Here is a 20,965-nt window from a genome sequence, read left to right on the forward strand (position 1 = left end):
AGTGAAGAAAGTCAGTGTTTTTCACTGACGTGTGAAACGGGCCTAACAGTGTGTGCATTTGGTCTATGAACATTTTCTTAATTTAGTTTTCATTACGAAAAATCTGTATTGAACTTGTAAAAATGATATTCTAATTTTACTCGCCTTATTAACTGTTGTGAGCATCTTATACACCGGAACTCCAAGAAAATATTTAATATCATATGAAAAATGCTTTTATCTACAATGGCCTTGCAGTTGCTGCCCTCTGCTGTTTGCTCAGCTGTCCCATTTCTACAGTCAATTTTTTTCTTCTTTATACTGGCTTTTCCTCGCCCCCCACCAAATAGATAATGCTAAACGAGAGAAGGATCAGGCATGTTAAATAAATAAAAAAAAAAAAAATCTTTATTTTTATATAGCACTAACATATTCCGCAGCGCTTTACATACATCAGGAACACTGTCCTCATTGGGGCTCACAATCTAAATTCCCTTTCTGTATGTCTTTTGAAGTATGGGAGGAAAGTGGAGAACCCAGAGGAAACCCACGCAAACACAGGGAGAACATACAAACTCCTTGCAGATGTTGTCCTTGGTGGGATTCGAACCCAGGACCCCAGCGCTGCAAGACTGCAGTGCTAACCACTGAGCCACAGTGTTAAATTATAATGTCCAGCCCGTTTGCCTAGGGAATAAGTTCCCATTAGAGCTATATGACAGTGGCTTACCAGAGTCTCCCTACTGAAAAAAAAACACATGCTCTTCCAAACCAAAATTTCATATATATGGAGAGTGGGTGGGGAGAGGAGCAATATTTGTCTGCCGCACCACTATGTACATTGTATGAGCACCTTGTGGTTGAGCGTGCACAAGATATTGATGATCAAGCCTTAAGACAGATAACCACCAAAATACGGCTTGGCTGACAAATGCATCATTATTTTATACCGCAAAGGTGGCATCAATTACTACAGAAATGTGCTCTGGCTCCTAACTGGAGCTACTTGAAAAAGTTAGGAATATTTGGTTTTCTGGTGAAATTTCAGGATGATCCTAAAATGCACTCTAACTTTTCAGGTGACCTTCTCTAAACTTTGAATGCTCATGTTCAACTGTTTAATGTTTCAGTAATTTTTTGCACAAATTCACAACAGGTGTTTGATCCATCAATCAACCAATACATTTCAAGGTTCAATTAGAAGTGGTATTTATACAGTCCTCCTCATTGTGGTGTTAACATTTTAATATCAGACCAAGATGACCCCTAACCATAGATCAACAGCACCTTGTCGTTGCAAGGCTTCAAGTAGGATGTTCTCAGACAGACGTGGCCACTGAGCTTAGTGTCCATGTCCTTATCAGGTTGCAACAGAGAGACTAGAAGAGTTAAAAGCATAAAAGTAGACCTCCTTTGTCAACATCCCACAATGATGACTGCTTCATTGTGAACAATGCCCTTGGGAATCAGATGCTGGAATGCCACACAACTCCAGGCACATTTAAGGGAGGTGAGAGGCACCCAAGTGTCACATCAGACAATTTGAAACCATCAATAACTGCGTGCTAAATGACTTGCAAGGTACTTGACCACACCACCAGGCACCAACATTATTCTTTCTGGTTGAGGGGCCAGTGGGGCCTCAGTGTTATTGACTGATGAAAGTTGATTCATACTGAACAGAAATAATGGCTGGCAATGATGTTGGCGACGTCAAGGAGAGCACTATGTCTCAGCCACTGTTGTCACCAGGTGAGCTTTTTGGTGGTGGTGGTGTTAATGTGGGCAGGTGTGTCTAGCAAATACAGAACTGACTTACACTTTGTGATTGGTACAATAAGACCCTGCAACTTGATTAACATAATCCTGCCATTGTGCCTCTGCATGAACAACACATGCGTAATTTCATCTTCATGGCTGACAATGCTCCAACTCATCGAGGTTGCATCAATAGGGAGCGGCTGTTGGACACTGGGATACTTCAAGCACTTTCACCAGACCTGAATCCCATAGAAAACCTACAGCATCAGCTGATCCCCATGTAGAGGCTCATAACTCTGTACCACAGAATCTCAATGACCTGAGGGCCACCCTTCAAGAAGAGTGGGATGCCTCAGCAGACAATAACTCCACTTGTGAACAGCATGAGATGTCATTGTCAGCTGTAATTGATACTCAAGGTCATGTGACAAGTTGACACTGACATTTTTTGGGGGGGATATACCCACCACTGTTATTGGCTTTTTTCAATAAATTGTTTGAAATGAGGAAATCACCATTGCATGCTTTTACTTAAGTGCCCTACTTTTTATGATAAATCATCACTGTAGCTTGAACTTTTTACGTTTTGCATAAATTTCACCTGAAAGAAAATATCCCTAACTTTTTGAGCAGTGTATTTTGCAGGAGCAGATGACCTCTCAAATATTTCCCAATTTCATGAAGTGCATACCTCTTAATGAAGGTGGCACATCTTATTCCTGCATGTACTTCATGAAGACTACATAAAATGCTACTCTTGATGCATCGGGACAAATGTGCTTTACATTCTTCCATCACCAGCGTTTAGAACAACTGATCAGTGGTGATGTCGGGAGATCCATCTAACCGGGAAAGTCATCAATGTTTTGTGACCAAACTCCTTCAACAAGGATTATTTACATTTTCTGGTCACATTGCAAAATTTTCCTTGACTTTGAAAACTATTGAAAGGGTGTGTTCACAGGTTGTGCAGTTTTCCCACTTTTGACGGATATTAATAAAACCTGAATCTTAAAATAAAAGCTTCAATTACACACCTGTACTTTTTTTTTTTTTTTATCCATTTTCAAAGAACACGGCACAATGTGAAAATTTTTCGCTGCAGAGTTCAGACATGCACACACAAAACTGAAGAGACCAAAAATCTCTGCGATCTGGATGTTGGCTTATAATTTTACTGTCTGCTCCATGACTCGTGTTTTTTAAGAATATGGACTTTGATGGGGTATTTTCGGTACCCTATTAAAGTCTATACCTTTTTGTGCTGTAATCCCAGTATACGTTCAAAGTCATAAGCTGCACATATCGCTCTGATTACTGCAAGTGAGCAGCTGCAGGGAAGATACAAGTCCATTTTCTCCCTGTTGTTGCTGCTTCAGTAAAGCATGATTTTATCTGCAGATAAGCCTATATCTGCTAGGAAATGGTGTTTCTGGACACCAGACTTGTGATAATTAGAGGATCTGTTTGAGATTTTGCATCAAGGCCTGTAATCTGTACATTACACCACCCATTTGTCAATTCATTAATAAATATAGCTCTGTCACCACCTGAAATTGTTTTCTAGGTTCCCACAATGCACTGTTTTGGAAATTTATAAGCTAGATCAGTTCTGAATGCAGTGTCTTGCTTTGGACATGAAATTAAAAAACTAAAAAATCCAACTTTGTAAAACAGGATATCTACAAAGCTACTAATATACTGTGTAGCTGTTAACGTGTGTGTGTGTGTGTGTGTGTGTGTGTGTGTGTGTGTGTGTGTGTGTGTGTGGTACCCTACACACAAGTGGAGCTTTCTTTTTAACTCTCACATAGAAATTCTGCCCTAAAGTATTACAATAAACAGTATATCTCAAGTGAGTACACCCCTCACATTTTTGTAAATATTATTTGGCATAGAGGTTCACAGGAGCCACTGGAAACCTCTTCCACTCCTCCATGATGACATCACAGAGCTGAGGGCTCTTAGAGCTCCTCCGCCTTCTGTTTAAGGATGTCCCACAGATGCTCAATAGGGTTTAGGTCTGGAGACATGCTTAGCCATTACAGCATTTTTACCCTCGGTTTCTTTTGCAAAGCAGCGGCCATCTTGGAGGTGTGTTTAAAGTAGTTTATCATGTTTGAATACTTTCCTGTGGCCCAGAGTCTGAAGGAAGGGGATCATACGTTGCTTCAGTATGTCACAGTATTTGTTGGCATTCATGGTTCTCTCAGTGAACTGTAGCTCCCCATAACCGGCAGCACTCATAAAACCCCAAATCATGGCACTCCTGATGTTGGTTGGTGCCCGGATAGTATCCTGCTGCATAATCTATATAGCAAAAGTTTATTTTGGGCTCCGCAGACCAACGGACATTGTTACTGTAATCCATGTCCTTAGTCTGCTTGTCTTCCGCAAACTGCATGGGCGGCATGGTGGCTCAGTGGTTAGCACTGCAGGCTTGCAGCGCTGGGGTCCTGGGTTCAAATCCCACCAAGGACACTATCTGCAAGGAGTTTGTATGGTCTCCCTGTGTTTGCGTGGGTTTGCTCCGGGTTCTCTGGTTTCCTCCCACACTCCAAAGACATACAGATAGGGAATTTAGATTGTGAGCCCCAATGGGGACAGTGTTGCCAATGTATGTAAAGCGCTGTGAAATTAATAGCGCTATATAATTGAATAAAATTATTATTATTATTATTATTATTATTATTATTAATAATAATAATATTTGTGTTTTTGTGTATCTTCTATATTCTGACAGCAGTCTGACCATACAATAACATGGTATAATCCTACCACAGCTCCTGGGCAGGTGAGGATGCAAAAGAGAGAATACAGACATTACAGCACAGGATCATAGCAGTTTCTTTTTGTGAGGTAAAAATGTCCCTGTCAGTTTTGTTAGAAAAACATTTTACCTCAAAGAGAGAGTTATTTGAGATCTTGTTCTGTAATGTCTGTATGCACTTCCCACCCTCCCTGCCCAGAAGATGTGGTATGATCAGACCATGTCCCTGTATGGTCAGACACAGCCATTACACAGTACATAGCAGAAACACATATAGAAGATTATCTCAGCACAGGAACATTTTTTAACACCTCAAATTGTGGAAATTACTATTATTCTAAGATCTATTGATTTAAATGAACTTTGTTCGTGGGGAAACACCTTTTAATTTCAAAAGACAACCTCTGAATATGCCACTCAGCACATGCACTTCACTTCTTTGGGTGACCATGGAGAGGCCTTCTCTGAGTAGAACCTATGTTGTTAACCCACTGTATAGTCTTGGCCTCTGTGCTGCAGCTCAGTTTCAGGGTGTTGGCAATCTTCCTATAGCCTAGGCCATCTTTTTTTTTTTTTTTTGGTCTGATTCTTGGAGATTTCTTTGCCATTAGATGCCATGATGAACTTCCAGTGACTAGTATGAGTAAGTGTCTGAGTGAGAACACCAAATTTAACATCCACTCCCCATTCACACCTCGGACCTTGTAACACTAATGAGTCACATGACATCAGGGCGTTAAAATGGCTAATTGGGCATGATTTGGCAATATTCACTTAGGGGTGTACTCACTCTTGTTGCCAGCAGTTTTTACATTAATCGTTATGTCTTTTAGTGGGTACACCAAATTTACGGTTATGCAAGCTATACATTGACTACTCTACATTGTATCAAAGTGTATCCACTCTTAAGTGGCTGCGAAGTTCCTGGATATTGGCAGGAACATGAACATTTTGCATACACCTATCCACAGCATCCCAAACATGCTCAATGGTTGACATGTCTGGTGATTATGCTGCCATGCAAGAACTGGGATGTTTTCAGTCTCCAGGAATTGCGTACATATGTTTGCAACATGGGGCCGTGGATTATCATGTTGCAAAATGAGGTGATGATTGCAGATGAATGGCACAACAAAGGAATCAGGTACTCGTCACGGTATCTCTATGCATTCAAAATGGCATCAATAAAATGCCCATGTTTGTGTCTATAACACACACACCTGCCCATACCATAACCCCACCGCCACCATGGGTCACTGGATTCACAAATTGCTCACCCACACAACGCCATACACACAGTTTATCTGCCCTGTGCAGTGAAAACCAGGATTCATCTGTGAAGAGAAAAACTCTCCAATGTGCCAGACGCCATTGAATGTGAGCATCTGCCACTCTGGTTGTGTACAACAACGAACTGCAGTCTGGTGGAGACCCCGATGAGGGTGACGAGCAGCAGATGAGATTCCCTGAGATGGGGTCTGACATTTTGTGCAGAAATTCTTTGGTTATGCAAAGCAATTGTTGCAGCAGCTGCTGGGGGGGCTGATTTCAGATGACGGCGGAGATCCTGGGCTGGTGTGGTTACACGTGGTCTGCGGTTGTAAGGCCGGTTGGATGTACTGCCAAATTCTCTTAAACACCTTCGGAGACGGCTTATGTTAGAGAAATGAACAATTAATTCATGGGCACCAGCTCTGGTATCGGTGGCATTGTGCTGTGTGGTAATACCATACATTTTATAGTGGCTTTTTATTGTGGCCAACGTAAAGGCCCCGTCACACTAAGCAAAATCGCTAGCAACATCGCTGCTAACGAACAACGTTTGTGACGTAGCAGCGATGTTGCTAGCGATGTCACTGTGTGACATCCAGCAACAACCTGGCCCCTGCTGTGAGGTCGTTGGTTGTTGCTGAATGTCCTGGGCCATTTTTTAGTTGTTGCTGTCCCGCTGTGAAGCACACATCGCTGAGTGTGACAGCGAGACAACAACAACTAAATGTGCAGGCAGCAGGAGCCGGCTTCTGCGGAGGCTGGTAACCACGGTAAACATCGGGTAACCATGAAGCCCTGTCCTTGGTTACCCGATATTTACCTTTGTTACCAGCCTCCGCCGCTCTCACTGTCAGTGCCGGCTCCTGCTCTGTGCACATGGAGCTGCAGGACACATCGGGTTAATTAACCCGATGTGTGCTGTAGCTAGGAGAGCAAGGAGCCAGCGCTAAGCATTGTGCGCTGCTCCCTGCTCTGTGCACATTTAGCTGCAGGACACATCGGGTTAATTAACCCGATGTGTGCTGTAACTAGGAGAGCAGGGAGCCAGCGCTCAGTGTGCGCTGCTCCCTGCTCTCTGCACGTGTAGCTCCGTGCGCTGGTAACCAAGGTAAATATCGGGTTGGTTACCCGATATTTACCTTAGTTACCAAGCGCAGCATCTTCCACGCGGCGCTGCTGGCTGGGGGCTGGTCACTGGTTGCTGGTGAGCTCACCAGCAACTCGTGTAGCGACGCTCCAGCGATCCCTGCCAGGTCAGGTTGCTGGTGGGATCGCTGGAGCGTCGCAGTGTGACATCTCACCAGCAACCTCCTAGCAACTTACCAGCGATCCCTATCGTTGTTGGGATCGGTGGTAAGTTGCTTAGTGTGACTGGACCTTAAGGCACACCTGTGCAATAATCATGCTGTCTAATCACTATCTTGATATGCCACACCTGTGAGGTGGACGAATTATCTCGGAAAAGAAGTGCTCATTAAAACAGATTTAGATAGATTTGAACTAACAAAAAAAAACCCCACCATTCACAAAAGGTTTTTCCCAAATATTGTTCAGTGTATGTATGATAGATATATATTTATGAGAGAGCGTGAGGGAGAGACATTATAAAAAAAATATATCTAGGACCCTGGGCTTTTCTATATTGCAATGTATCTGTGGGTGGAATTATTGCATAAATCGATGATAATTGTAGTAATAGTGCAGACCTTTGTTCACACTACAATGCAGATCTTCTGAATGAAGCTGCTGGTTCTGTAACACACGGTCTACTGTAGCACAGTCGGGGTGGTTCATTTTTGTCTCTGCTTTGAGAGAAAAATCTTACATACATGGGGATGCAGACTAAGGAAGCCAAATCTACTTCGGAGGAAGGAATTTTATTAGATGTAAAATATAGTCTACTTCAGCAATTACATGAGAAAGATGCACACCATAGCGCTCATTTAAGCAAGATAACCTCAGACTTGCAATGCTTCCCTAAGGCTTTGAAGTACCGAGTCCTAATCTATTGTTTGGGAGGTCAAAGAGTTAATGCACTCAGCCAAGATTGGACTCTGTCTAATTGCTCCAGACCTTGATTTGAAAAGTTGGGAAAGGTGAGACTTCTTGTCAGTGTCTCCTCCAAAGTTGTCTGCAAAGAAGTGTCTGGATAGTAGTCCGAATTACGGATATGTGGAAGAAAAAGCCAACCCTCCTGTTGCTTTAAAAGTGAGATTCTTTATATTTTTGCATGGGGAAGACATCTTGAACTCTACTACCACCTATTAGCTACAACATTCCCAAGTTAATATCGGCCTTTAGCAGTCCTTGTCTTATAACTTTCGATAAGTTACCAAGCCAGACAATCCATTTGCAGACACGTTTCAGGGCATTTGCTTCTCATCACTGAAAGCAGTAGATCTAATAGGACTAACTGATTGATTGATTGACTTCTGACAGGTGGTCTAGGTGCATGGAGAGTGCCAAGCCAATGCACTGCTCCTTCGGGAAATGAAATGTGCAAATAGCCTCTTTTGAAAAGAAGAGGTCTTTATATAGTCACCTATTGGAAGTAGCAAACTTTAAAAGTCAATATGGATCCTTTCAAAAACATGGTCATATTTTCAGATTTAATTTCCGAGAGAAGTATTGCATGGCTTATAAGTCTCCTTGCACTTGTTTGGCATTCGCCACAAGGAGAAACACTTTCTCTTAAAACCTTGTATTTTGCACTCACTCTTAGTCTAAACAGGCTTTCCCATAACATCTTTTATAATTTATCCACAGAATAGGTGATCAATGGGGGTCCTAGTGACTAAACATTTATCACTAAAACAGGAATCTCTGATTCCTTGCCGTTATTCATTTGCTTCAGGAACCGAATATAGCTGCACGATCCTACATGCTTGCTGCCATGCCAAATTGACTTTGGCATTAATAGATTGCCAAGGTATTTGTGAAAAAGAATCTGTCACCAGGTTTTGCTACCCCATCTGAGAGCAGCGTAATGTAAGGGCAGACACTCTGATTCCAGCTACATCTTACTGAGCTGCTTGCTGTAATTTTGATACATTTTTTGATGTTTTATCCGCTGCAGATTTTGAGGTCTCTGAAGGCGGAGCTCTGTATAACTCTGCCCAAATCACTGATTGATGTCCGCTTTCTGCTTATGCATAGGAAACCTATGCAACTTTCTATCAGTGGGTGGAGCTGAGATTTGGTGTGGCATAAAGTATGCCCGAAATGTATTCCAGTACCTGACTAGACTAACCTTCCCAGTAGGAAGACTAGAATTGCCGTATTCAGTATGTGGCCTGCGTCTAATAAGGAGTCGGTGATTTCTGGCACAGCATGCCCTGTATAATTAATCGCCGTTTGCTTGCATTATGGCTCAGATCGTCTATTTATCTACATTTATACGAATCACACAATCTGTTAAGTAGAGATAGATGTCGTCAGTAAAGTCCACGTCTCACTAAGCGACATCGTTGCTGAGTCAAGGTTTTTGTGACGCAACAGCGATCTTGCTAGCGATGTCGCTGTGTGTGACATCCAGCAACAACCTGGCCCCTGCTGTGAGTTCGCCGGTCGTTGCTGAATGTCCTGGACCATTTTTTTGGTCGTTGCTCTTCCACTGTGAAGCACACATCGCTGTGTGTGACAGCAAGAGAGCATCGATCTGAATGTGCAGGGAGTCTGCTTCTGTGGACGCTGGTAACCAAGGTAAATATCGGGTAACCAAACAAAGCGCTTTGCTTGGTTACCCAATATTTACCTTGGTTACCAGCGTCCGCAGCTTCTAGAAGCCGGCTCCCTGCACACGTAGCCAAGGTACACATCGGGTAACTATATAAGCAATGCGCTTTGCTTAGTAACCCGATGTGTACTATGGTTACTAAGCACAGCTTCGTTACACGGGTCGCTGGTGGCTGATCCCTGTTCGCTGTGGAAATCTGCCTGATTGACAGCTCACCAGCGACCATGTAGCGACGCTCCAGCGATCCCTGCCAGGTCAGATCGCTGGAGCGTCGCTAAAGGTCCAGTCACACTAAGCAACTTACCAGCGATCCCTATCGTTGTTGGGATCGCTGGTAAGTTGCTAGGAAGTTGCTGGTGAGATGTCACACTGCAACGCTCCAGCGATCCCACCAGCAACCTGACCTGGCAGGGATCGCTGGAGCGTCGCTACACGAGTTGCTGGTGAGCTCACCAGCAACCAGTGACCAGCCACCAGCGCCGCGTGGAAGATGCCGCGCTTGGTAACTAAGGTAAATATCGGGTAACCAACCCGATATTTACCTTGGTTACCAGCTCACGCAGCTACACGTGCAGAGAGCAGGGAGCAGCGCACACTGAGCGCTGGCTCCCTGCTCTCCTAGCTACAGCACACATGGGGTTAATTACCCAATGTGTGCTGCAGCTAAATGTGCACAGAGCAGGGAGCAGCGCACAATGCTTAGCGCTGGCTCCTTGCTCTCCTAGTTACAGCACACATCGGGTTAATTAACCCGATGTGTCCTGCAGCTACATGTGCACAGAGCAGGAGCCGGCACTGACAGTGAGAGCGGCGGAGGCTGGTAACAAAGGTAAATATCGGGTAACAAAGGACAGGGCTTCTTGGTTACCCGATGCTTACATTGGTTACCAGCCTCCGCAGAAGCCGGCTCCTGCTGCCTGTACATTTAGTTGTTGCTGTCTCGCTGTCACACACAGCGATCTGTGCTTCACAGCGGTACAGCAACAACTAAAAAATGGCCCAGGACATTCAGCAACAACCAACGACCTCACAGCAGGGGCCAGGTTGTTGCTGGATGTCACACACAGCAACATCGCTAGCAACGTCACAAAAGTTGTTCGTTAGCAGCGATGTTGCTAGCGATGTTGCTTAGTGTGACGGGGCCTTAAGTGTGATGGTACCTTTAATGTCACCTCCACCTCACCGCAATAGTTAGTCTCATTGTTTAATTAACGTTTTCGTTTTCCTTTTCCTTTTAGCTTTGGAATCATCAGGGACACTGGAATATTTATCATCTTGGTATCTTTGTAATCCTGTTAGGTTTAATGGATTTAATTTTTGAATAGAGCCACGTGCTTATAGTAACAGCAGTAGTTAAAACAAGCTGGCCACAAGTGTCAGCTGTAAGTGTTTCACTTCTATAGATGAATGTGCTGCAGTTGCTTTTTTATTGACCAATAAATACTCTGCTAAACCACTTTTGGCTTTTTTTACACTTCAAAATTCTACTAGACAAATTACACAAATATCACTTTTGTAATTATTTAGCAAGTTTGGTTTAAAAGAAATTTAGTACTCTAAAGCGGGCTTTGCACGTTGCAACATCGCAAGCCGATGCTGCGATGTCGCACGTGATAGTCCCCGCCCCCGTCGCAGGTACGATATCTTGTGATAGCTGGCGAAACGAACATTATCGCTACACCAGCTTCACATGCACTCACCTGCCCTGCGACCGTCGCTCTGGCTGGTGACTCGCCTCCTTCCTAAAGGGGCGGGTCGTGCGGCGTCATAGCGACGTCACACGGCAGGCGGCCAATAGCGGCGGAGGGGCGGAGATGAGCAGGACGTAAACATCCTGCCCACCTCCTTCCTTCCGTAGAGCCACCGGCGGCAGGTAAGGTGAAGTTCCTCGCTCCTGCGGCGTAACACACAGCGATGTGTGCTGCCGCAGGAACGAGGAACAGAATCATACCATCGCTGCAGCAAAATTATGGAAAAGTCGGAGCTTGCAACGATGATACGATAACGACGCTTTTGCGCTCGTTTATCGTATCATCTAGAATTTACACACAACGATGTCGAAAGTGACGCCGGATGTGCGTCACTTTCAATTTGACCCCACCGACATCGCACGTGCGATGTTGCAACGTGCAAAGGTGCCCTAAGGCTATGTGCCGACGGGACAACGTATCCGTGGATTTTGCCACCGAAAACCCGTGGATTTATCTGGATTTTCTAGATAAATCCGCAGGTTCTAGCAAGTACAGACACTCCCCATGTTGCCTTATGGGATTTGGGGAGTGCTGTATCAAAGGTGCGGTATGTGCGGCTGTGGAAAATGTTGCGGATTTCCCGCAGCCACACCTAACTGCATGTTAAGTATTCATGCGGAAATATCTGCAGAATTCCTGCTCCTCCACTATGGAGATACAAGGCGGGAATTCCACCGGAATTCCGCACGAAATTGGCATGGTTTTCGCAGGTTTACCGCAACAACTCCGCAGAAATACCGCAGCAATGTACAGCTGCGGATTCCGGGAAACAGCTGCGGTAAACCTTCGGCAAAGTCCGTGGGTACGTTCTCCCGTGGGCACATAGCCTAAAGTCTGTCTGCCATTTATGAATGGGGGCTTATTCCAATCGTTTCATTTCATGGCTGAGATGAAAATAACTACTAACAGCCACCACCAGAGGCAGGGTCACCAAAGGAGCCAAGCGCAGCTTCACTCTGCAGTTTACATATTGCCTGAACATTTTTATGGGAGATGAGTAAACCATGTAGCACAGTGAGAGATGCGCTTCTGGAAACTTAGGAGTTAGGCATAGATTGCTTTGTGTCACTTTTTGAATTCCCTTTCATTTCTATGGGAGGTATGCATACAGCATAGCACAGCTGCACTTGGTTGTAATTCCCGCTGTTGGTAAGATCCTAGCAGCAGGTATTACCTTCTCTGCCCTTCAATTTCATAGGAGTAAAGATGCTATTAAAAACGAGTAGTTGCTAAGATTTTAGCCTAATTTAAGTGCAAATGTCTTTAGAAAACCTGCTGCGATAGTTATTTCCTCCAGCTTTGATACTGATGGCCTATGTAAGGGTACTTTCACACTTGCATTCAGCGCAGTCCATCACTATGGAGAATAGCGCACTCCATTAACGCACTGCGCTATTCTCCATAGACTTGTATGGACGACGCACTGTAACGCAAGTGTCGGCGTTGCATCCGCTGGACGACGCAGTGTCGTTATGTTGATGCTGCGTCGGGCGGAGGGAGCGCAGCATGTAACGTTTTTTTGAGCTTCGGAAACCTTTATTTTTCACTGCGCATGCTCATTTTTTTTTTTTTTTTTTATAAATCACAAACTTTATTTTGTTTCTCGGTGGCCGAACGTTCAGCTGAGCGCCCGGCAGTCGGCTTGTGAGAGCACTCAGCTGAGTGCCCGGCAGTCGGCATGTGAGAGCGCTCAGCTGAGGGTGATCAGCTGATCATTCACAGTAGTCTGCTGCCGGTAAAACTGTAAAGAATAAAAAAAAAATAAAAAAAAAAAAAAGCTTTCCATTGTTTTGTACAATCCGTTGTGCCATTATATGCAACACATCCGTTGCATCCGTCACACAATGCAATGCAACGGATGCCGTTCAACGCAAGTGTGAAACTAGCCTAAACCATGAAGGAAACATTGTGCTCATTCAGTCAGTTCACTTTGTGGGATGCCAGGATTCTGCATTCCAGTGATGTGATATGAAGTCTTTCTTGCTCTTATACATGCTGCCTATATTTACTAACCTTGTCAGAGGCAATATACACCCAGCACCACGAGCAGTTCTGGGTACATATTGCTAATCCCTGCCTAACTGTCCCTGTATACACTAGCATAGATAAAGGGATATTTATAAAAAGAGGTTTCTAAACATCCTCTATGATATGCTAATGAGCGCAGGGACTAGTCGCAAGGGCATTCGTTCCTGCGCTCATTCCTCCCTCTTAGCATGTTAGTGCGCCCACATGGGAATGCTAGTCAATGCCCACTGCCTAGCATTACCGCTGATGCCTAGCGTCATCAGCGATGACGCGCGTACCTGTGACAGTTGTCACAGCATCCGAATTCCGGGCAGTGCGCATCATCAGAAGTCACAGCACCTTTGGTTATGCGCACTATGAAGCCAATTGTATCCATCCCGGCTTCAGAGAGGTCTATGCGCATGACCGGAAGTGCCAGGACTTCTCAAGCCATGTGCCCTGACCCCAAGCTCGGCGTTCTGAGGCGGTGCAATGGATACAGGTACGCCGGTCACTGCTGATGATGATGCTGGGCAATGGGCATTAAGGAGCTTGTTAGCACGCCCCTCTGGGCGTGTCAACATGCTAAGATGGTGGAAGAGCACAGGAATTAACGCCCTTGCGACTAGTCCTTTCGCTCATTAGCATATCATAAAGGATTTTTAGAAATACTTTTTCTAAAGATCTTTGTTTGTTACTAGATACAGGGACGGTTAGGCAGGGATTATAGATATGCACCCAGAACTGCTTGTGGTTCTGGGTGCATATTGCACCTGACAGGTTCCCTTTAACCTTGTCCATTTAATAAATTAGGCTAGCAGTATGTTTCCAACTTGAGCACTCAACTTAAAGAGTTTGTCAAGAATTATTTTAGAGTTTACTATGGGCCTAAAAACTAAAAGACAGGTAGTTACCTGCCTTTTCAAGCTGGCACGACTCCGTCAACTGCATAGTGACTATGGCTGGGTACAGCACAACTGCCCCCTATTCGAATCAATAGGAGGCGAATGTGTATTACCTCGCCTTGGCCACTATTGCATAATTGTGCTGTGCAGTTCTGTGACGGAGTAGTACAGTCTGGCGGTAGTATGGAGAACAGGTCATTGGCAGGAATGCCGGTTGTTGTACCCCCACAGTCAGGCATTGAAGACCAATCCTAAGGATAGGTTATTAATGTTATTCCCGGACAGCCCCTTTAATTTTGCCTGCTTCAAAAAAAAAAAAATGCATGTACACATGTAGGTCTTCTAAAGACAAGTCCAGCAACACCTTTACATGTCTAGTTCGTTCCTCACGTCTGTTATTGAATTGAAGTGCAAATGAGATTGGGGAGCCATTTGTAGGTCTGAAGCCTGTCACTCCAGCTCTTTTCCTTGCTTTACTGAAGGCTTCTATGCTGTTTGACTTCAGGCAAAGAATCTGTTAGTCAACAGGAGGAAGCAAAACAGGACAGATAAGGCCGGTTTCACACATCCGGCTTTTCGCTTGTTTGCCGGTTCCGGCGCTCTCCCATACAGTGACTACAGTACAGTGACAGCGCAACAAGCGCCGGTCACATGCTGTCATGTGACCGGCGCATGTGACCCGGAAGTTACAGCGCTGTCACTGTACTGTATTGTCTGTACGGGAGAGCGCCGCATCCGGCAAACAAGCGAAAAGCCGGATGTGTGAAACCGGCCTAATAGAGCTTGAGTGACAGAGGCTTCAGACCTACAAATATCTCCTGTAGACTCATTTGTGTATAACTTCATATACTGATATCTTACTAAATAAGCAATGGACCGTTCAGGTATTGCTGGACTTGTCTTTGAGAGAGCAACATGCTCGTGTGGATAGTTTGGGGGTTAAATTCAGCTGACAGATTTCCTTAAAGGGAATCGGTCAGTAGGCATTTGCTACCTTATATGAGAGCAGCATGATGTAGGCAAAGAGGCCCTGCTTTCAACAATGTATCACTTAGATTACTATCTGCAGCCATTCTGACACAGTGAAAGATTTCAGATTTTGCATGTAGCAAAGCTCTCGGAGCTGCTCCCGCTCACACCAGGTTTTCATTGTACATTTTCATAGACAGAAGCTGCTAATCACAGAGGGGGTGGAGTCAGACTACAGCTCACACTCTGCTGAGACCCACTAATAATACAGATAAGCGGCTTAAACTAACATTGCAGGTAGACAAAAGCAGACTATGAGAAAAAAACATGCAGGGCTGAATTTTCAGTTTTAACTCTTGCAGCCTGCTGCAACAACACTTTCTGTGCAAACGAGACATGTGCTTCTGAGAACAGTCAGTCTTTAAACACAAAACAGTCGGTAACTGTGCAAATCAATGGTCGTTTAACCTCTGGTCCGTGGATGATCTGAGGTCATATAATTGCCTCCGTTTGCTACACGTTGTTGATGGACACAAATAGTTTTTTTTGACTGTCCCAAAAAATAATTGTAACTTTATGCATACAGGAGTATTCCTCAGTATGGTGTATGCCATTGTCTTGCGGTCTATTTTACAGATATGGTGCTGGATTTACATCTGAAACCTAGGAAGCATGATTTCACATTCCAGAACAATCCACTCATCCTCCAAATCTTTTCTTCTTAACAGTTTCCACTGCACCATTCCCGGATAAATAAAACATTGGTCGGAAGAGCACAAATGAACCATATTCAGACACTGAAACGGGGAGAAATCTTTAAGCAGCATAGTGTTATAACAGTCTGGGTGTTTCATCTGTATATAAAAATTAAAAATTCAAACAAAAATCTGGCCTTCATGAAGAACAAGCCCTTTGGGCATATGGTTCGTTATGCATATTCGTTTAATTACTAAAACACTTGGGATATCTTCTCTGTTGCCCTTGCTTTCAACTTCAGAGTTGGAACAGTTTCCTTGTAGAGAATATGTTGAACAGGCTTGTGTAATAAGATGAGCAGGACTTCCAGGCAGAATCAATGTCCCTACTAAATAACACCAAGGTAGAGCCAGAAATGGCTAAAGGAAATCAAGTGCAACTATCATTTGTTATTTCAGCTAAAGAATAGTATTTTTTTTTTTATTCTTAAATTGTAGAAATGCCAGTTACCTATTAAGCGGGCTTTACACGCTACGAGATCGCTACAGCGATCTCTTTGGGGTCACGGATTTTGTGACGCACATCCGGTTGCTGTAGCGATCTCGTTGAGTGTGACACCTATGAGCGATTTTGCATCGTCTCAAAAAACGTGCAAAATCGCTCATCGGTGACATGGGGGTCCATTCTCAAATATCGTTGCTGCAGCAGTAACGAAGTTGTTCCTCGTTCCTGCGGCAGCACACCGCTATGTGTGACACCGCAGGAACGAGGAACCTTGCCTTACCTGCCTCCCGCCCGCAATGCGGAAGGAAGGAGGTGGGCGGGATGTTCGTCCCGCTCATCTCCGCCCCTCCGCATCTATTGGGCGGCGGTTCAGTGACGCAGCTGTGACGTCGCTGTGACGCTGAACTAACCGCCCCCATAGAAAGGAGGCGTTTCGCCGGTCACAGCGACGTTGCAGGGCAGGTAACGGGTCTGCGCGATGTTGTGAGCCACAGGCAGCGATTTTCCCATGTCGCACAACCGATGGGGGCGGGTACCCACGCTAGCGATATCGGTCACGATATCGCAGCTTGTAACGCGGCCTTTAGGCAAGACTGCAGAGTTTGTATTTGTAGTTTGTAACGTATACCGGAAACCCAAGGGTTATCCAGAAATCTGAAATCATAGCTGCTTTTTGTAAAGGATGACCACACTTGTCCACGGGTGCACAGCTGTAGTACCGGAGACCACCCATTGTGTAGTATCGTTTATAGGTCAGAAGCGGGCAGGTTGTCGGATACTAGAGATGATGCTGTTAACTGTTTTTGTACCCCGAAGACTCTGAAGCTGATAAAGCAGATGACAACTACTTGGCATTAATTTGGCTTCCAGGAGTATTGACAACATTTTTTGCAATGTTTGGCATTTGCGTGATTTGTACATCTCCAGCCAAATGAGCAGCGCTGGGGAAAAGCTGTGACAGGGCGTGACTATGCTTGCCTGTAGGTCATCAGTACTGGTGACATTTCTTACCCCAGAAATATTACTTCAGTTTCCTACTCGAGTAACATTTCTGGCAACGTGCACAACTTTGAAAATTTGGCCAAATTAATTTTATGGTATGGGCCTATTAACGATTTCGGTGCATTTTATTCCTGCATGCCAGTCCGATTCATTAAGTGATTTTCGGAGATCTCAGACTTTACCAGTAATGTCCAGTACAGCTGATCTCTATAGACCAGTGAAACCTGTCAGAAGTTTCTGAAAATAACCACGGCAAATGCTTTTGGTTTAAAAAAAAAAAAAAATCAGTCTGTTACAGTAATTGCAAAATTGTAAAGAAGCATTCTGTAGTGATATAAAACAAAAATCTAATTTTTTATTATCTCGTGGAGCAGTATAGACCAGATTAAAGTGATATCAGTTGTTTTTTTTTGGTCATGGTTTATTCTAGAGAAAAATCAGTCCTCTTTCGCAGGTCACACGATTAATGCTGAGCGGATAGTAACCATACCTGTTCGGATTATTTGTAAAGAATCTCAAAGTCCTATTTTTTTATTCGCCAGGAATAATGAAACTAATGCAGGTCACTGGGGAAAAGGCATTTTATTTTTTGCCGTGCCGAATACTGGAATAGTACTCTGTCTTCGGTAAACATTATCAGACCAATAAGGCTATGTCTGCACGCTGCATTCTGGATTGACAACAAAAATGCACCCTTTGGCAGACTCTTGACAAATGTAAACACTGAGTTTGACAAAACAAACTGTAAAAACACATGCGTTTTCGATGCGTTTTCACTGCATTTGAGCTACGTTTTGGACAGAGCGTTTTTAAAGGAAAGATAAAATGACTAGAATACATAGAGGGATAGATAGAAAAATAGAATAGATAGCATGACTGGCCCCTGACAGCAGACAGAGCCATGCGATTAGAATGAGCTCTGGTGAACCTCTGAGGTCAATGCCGCGACACAGGCAGTAGTGCGGGGCCCACAGCTGTGACATCAGAGCTTTACCAGAGTTCATTGTCATTGCGTGGCTCTCTGTGTTCTATCATGAACTCTGGTGAGCCTCTGACATCAGTGCTGCGACACAAGTGTTAGTGCGGGGTCCACATCTGTGACATCAGAGCTTCACCCGAGTTCATTCACATTGCGCGGCTCAGTCTGTCACGGTCTGATTTTCAGTCACAGGTGAAGGACTCGCCTGTGACCGCAAATTACCTCAGTGACGTCCCGCTGATCGCACGGCTCACTTCAGTCACTTGGGCGACTTGCTGTCACAGGTGGAGGACTCCAATTGTGGCTGCGGGTAACCTGAGTGACATCACTGCTGATAGCGCAAGTAAGGTTCCGGGACTGTCGCATCTAATGAATGCGGCAATTCCGGGCGGCTGCTGGTTGATTTAGGCTGGGGGGGTCCTTCCCAGTCTGAGAATACCAGCCAGAAGCTGTGAGGCTTTATCTTGGCTGAGTATCAGTGGGGGAGACTGCATGTTTTGTTTTTTGTTTTTTTTTGTTTTTTTTTATTTATTTTACCGCATGATATAGACTCGCCCACTGGTGGCTGTGATTGGTTGCAGTAAGACAGCTGTCACTCAGCGTGGGGGCTCATCTCACTGCAACCAATCATAGGCGCCAGTGGACGAGGAAAGCAGCGAATATGAGATGAGCCTAATGAGTGGTTGGGACTTTCAGAAGAAGGAAAAGCCACGGGAGCAGTGTGACAGCCGTGCCTGTTATCGGTGAGTATGAAGGAGAGACAGAGGCTGACAGAGGGAGACTGAGACAGACAGAGACCTTGCATTTTTGTTGACATGCAACCAAAGTGCAGTGCAAGCGCACAGCTAAATGTTTTGGTTGCGTTTTGACACAACTCATTCATTTCAATGGGCGGAAAATGTTCACAAAATGCAATGAAGTGAAATGCTGCTTATTTTTATGCAACGATTTTGACAAATTTGTCAAACAAAACGCTGCCTAAAAACAACAACGTGCAGATGGAAATGTTGACTTCTCATAAACTTTGCTGGGGAAGCAAAACATATGCATTTTGTCAATGACACAATGCAGTTTAAAAAGTAACCGAAACTCTAGAAAAAAAGTGACGTGCATACATGGCCTAATAGTTACTATTCCCGAAACTTTAACACTATTCTCCACCATTGCTAAGGACTTTGACGGGTTACAGTGTTGATTACACAACTTTGGCTGCAGCACACACTTATCACTGGGATCTACAGATCATGCGGTTTACTTCGGCATTTCCTCAGAGATCCATGATTGATGCAGCATTCGTGTACTATAGTTATGTCGCCATTACAGCCTGTCAACAACTACCAGAGAATCGGCAGAGGCATTGCTACCAGTGATTGGTCCTCGTTTTTTTTTTTTTGCCCTGATTTACCCCTTTAGTATGCCTATAGTAATAAAAAAAAAACCTGGAAATGCGTTTAATATATGATGATCATTGCCGTTTGCCTCCTTACATGTGTGATTTAACTAAGGACGTACTCTACATTTCTTGGTAACTCATTTTGAGATACTTTGTTCTTCAGGAACAATTGCATCCGCTCCTTCATGCGTGATCTCTCAGTACAAACATGATCCTTTCCCATATTGCCCATCAATACGCCATGCTATAGGATTTATTGAAGTGAGTCCCTTGTGCCCTTACGTCTTTCATTCTGTCTTTCATTGTAGATATTTGTTGTGACCCTCTGGAATCTGGAGCTTTACATGATACCTTTGTTTCTTCTCCTTCTCTTCGCTTACAACTTCACCATGATCACGACCGGGAAGGTCAGCACTCAGGACAACCTGGTAAGTAAAGAAGAGTATTGATTTTTGCCCTTTACTTCTTTCATTTCAGTTGTAGTAAGAAAATACATATGCTTTACCTTCATGAGACAAACTGTGATTGTGTTTATCCCATGGCGGTAGTCTAATTATCTTTTAAAACAAGTCTCTGGGCACTAGGCTTCCTTGGGGGAGTAATATGATTGCTCACCTCTAATCCCTTTGTCTGGAGGGGGCATTGGTTTCCTTTACATCAATTCAACAAATTACTACTTCAGAAACTGTATTTATTTAACCCATTGGTTTTCCTGAAAAACACTCACCAGCCATTTATTCATTTATATAGATTCATGATTTTGTGCCACCAATACAAGTATTTTGCAATAACCGCATAACTTAACAATATCCTAACTCCACTCCACCACTTGCGTGAACCCTACCTATATGTAATATGGCTTGCATCGGAAAGTGAAATGACAATGCATTTTTTTGCTTTTGCAGGAAGGGATGGATATTGGTGAAGATGATGAGGATGACGAAAAAGTAAGTATCAACAAAGAAATGCAAACATGAATTACTTCCATGAAAGCTTATTTATGAAAGAGTCCTTGTCAGACTCCTGGCAGGGGCTTATCTCACGGACAATAAAAGGATAAATCATTGGAGATCCAACAGATCAAATCTTTCTCTCCTCTAAAATCAGTTGGGAGAGCCAAATACGCAATAAACTGTCATCCAATCCCCATGTGTTTGGCTGACCGGAAGTTTAGAAGTTGGCTCATGTACTCTCCTGAACTTCAAATCATACGCAGTGCACCTAATCAAGTCGAGAAGCGT

General features: G+C 44.1%; 1 protein-coding gene across 2 annotated transcripts in view; it reads left to right on the top strand.

The window, feature by feature from the left end:
- The window catches only part of MCTP2 (multiple C2 and transmembrane domain containing 2), a 239,582-nt gene that overhangs the window by 190,406 nt on the left and 28,211 nt on the right, over positions 1 to 20,965 (top strand). For both annotated transcript variants that reach the window (XM_075345977.1, XM_075345978.1), the window contains exons 18-19: positions 20,033 to 20,152; positions 20,630 to 20,671. In XM_075345977.1, the coding sequence (XP_075202092.1) occupies positions 20,033 to 20,152; positions 20,630 to 20,671 (162 nt within the window). The remainder of the gene's footprint in view (positions 1 to 20,032; positions 20,153 to 20,629; positions 20,672 to 20,965) is intronic.

This window comes from Anomaloglossus baeobatrachus, chromosome 4 (genome assembly GCF_048569485.1).
Source record: "Anomaloglossus baeobatrachus isolate aAnoBae1 chromosome 4, aAnoBae1.hap1, whole genome shotgun sequence".
Classification (NCBI taxonomy): domain Eukaryota; kingdom Metazoa; phylum Chordata; class Amphibia; order Anura; family Aromobatidae; genus Anomaloglossus; species Anomaloglossus baeobatrachus.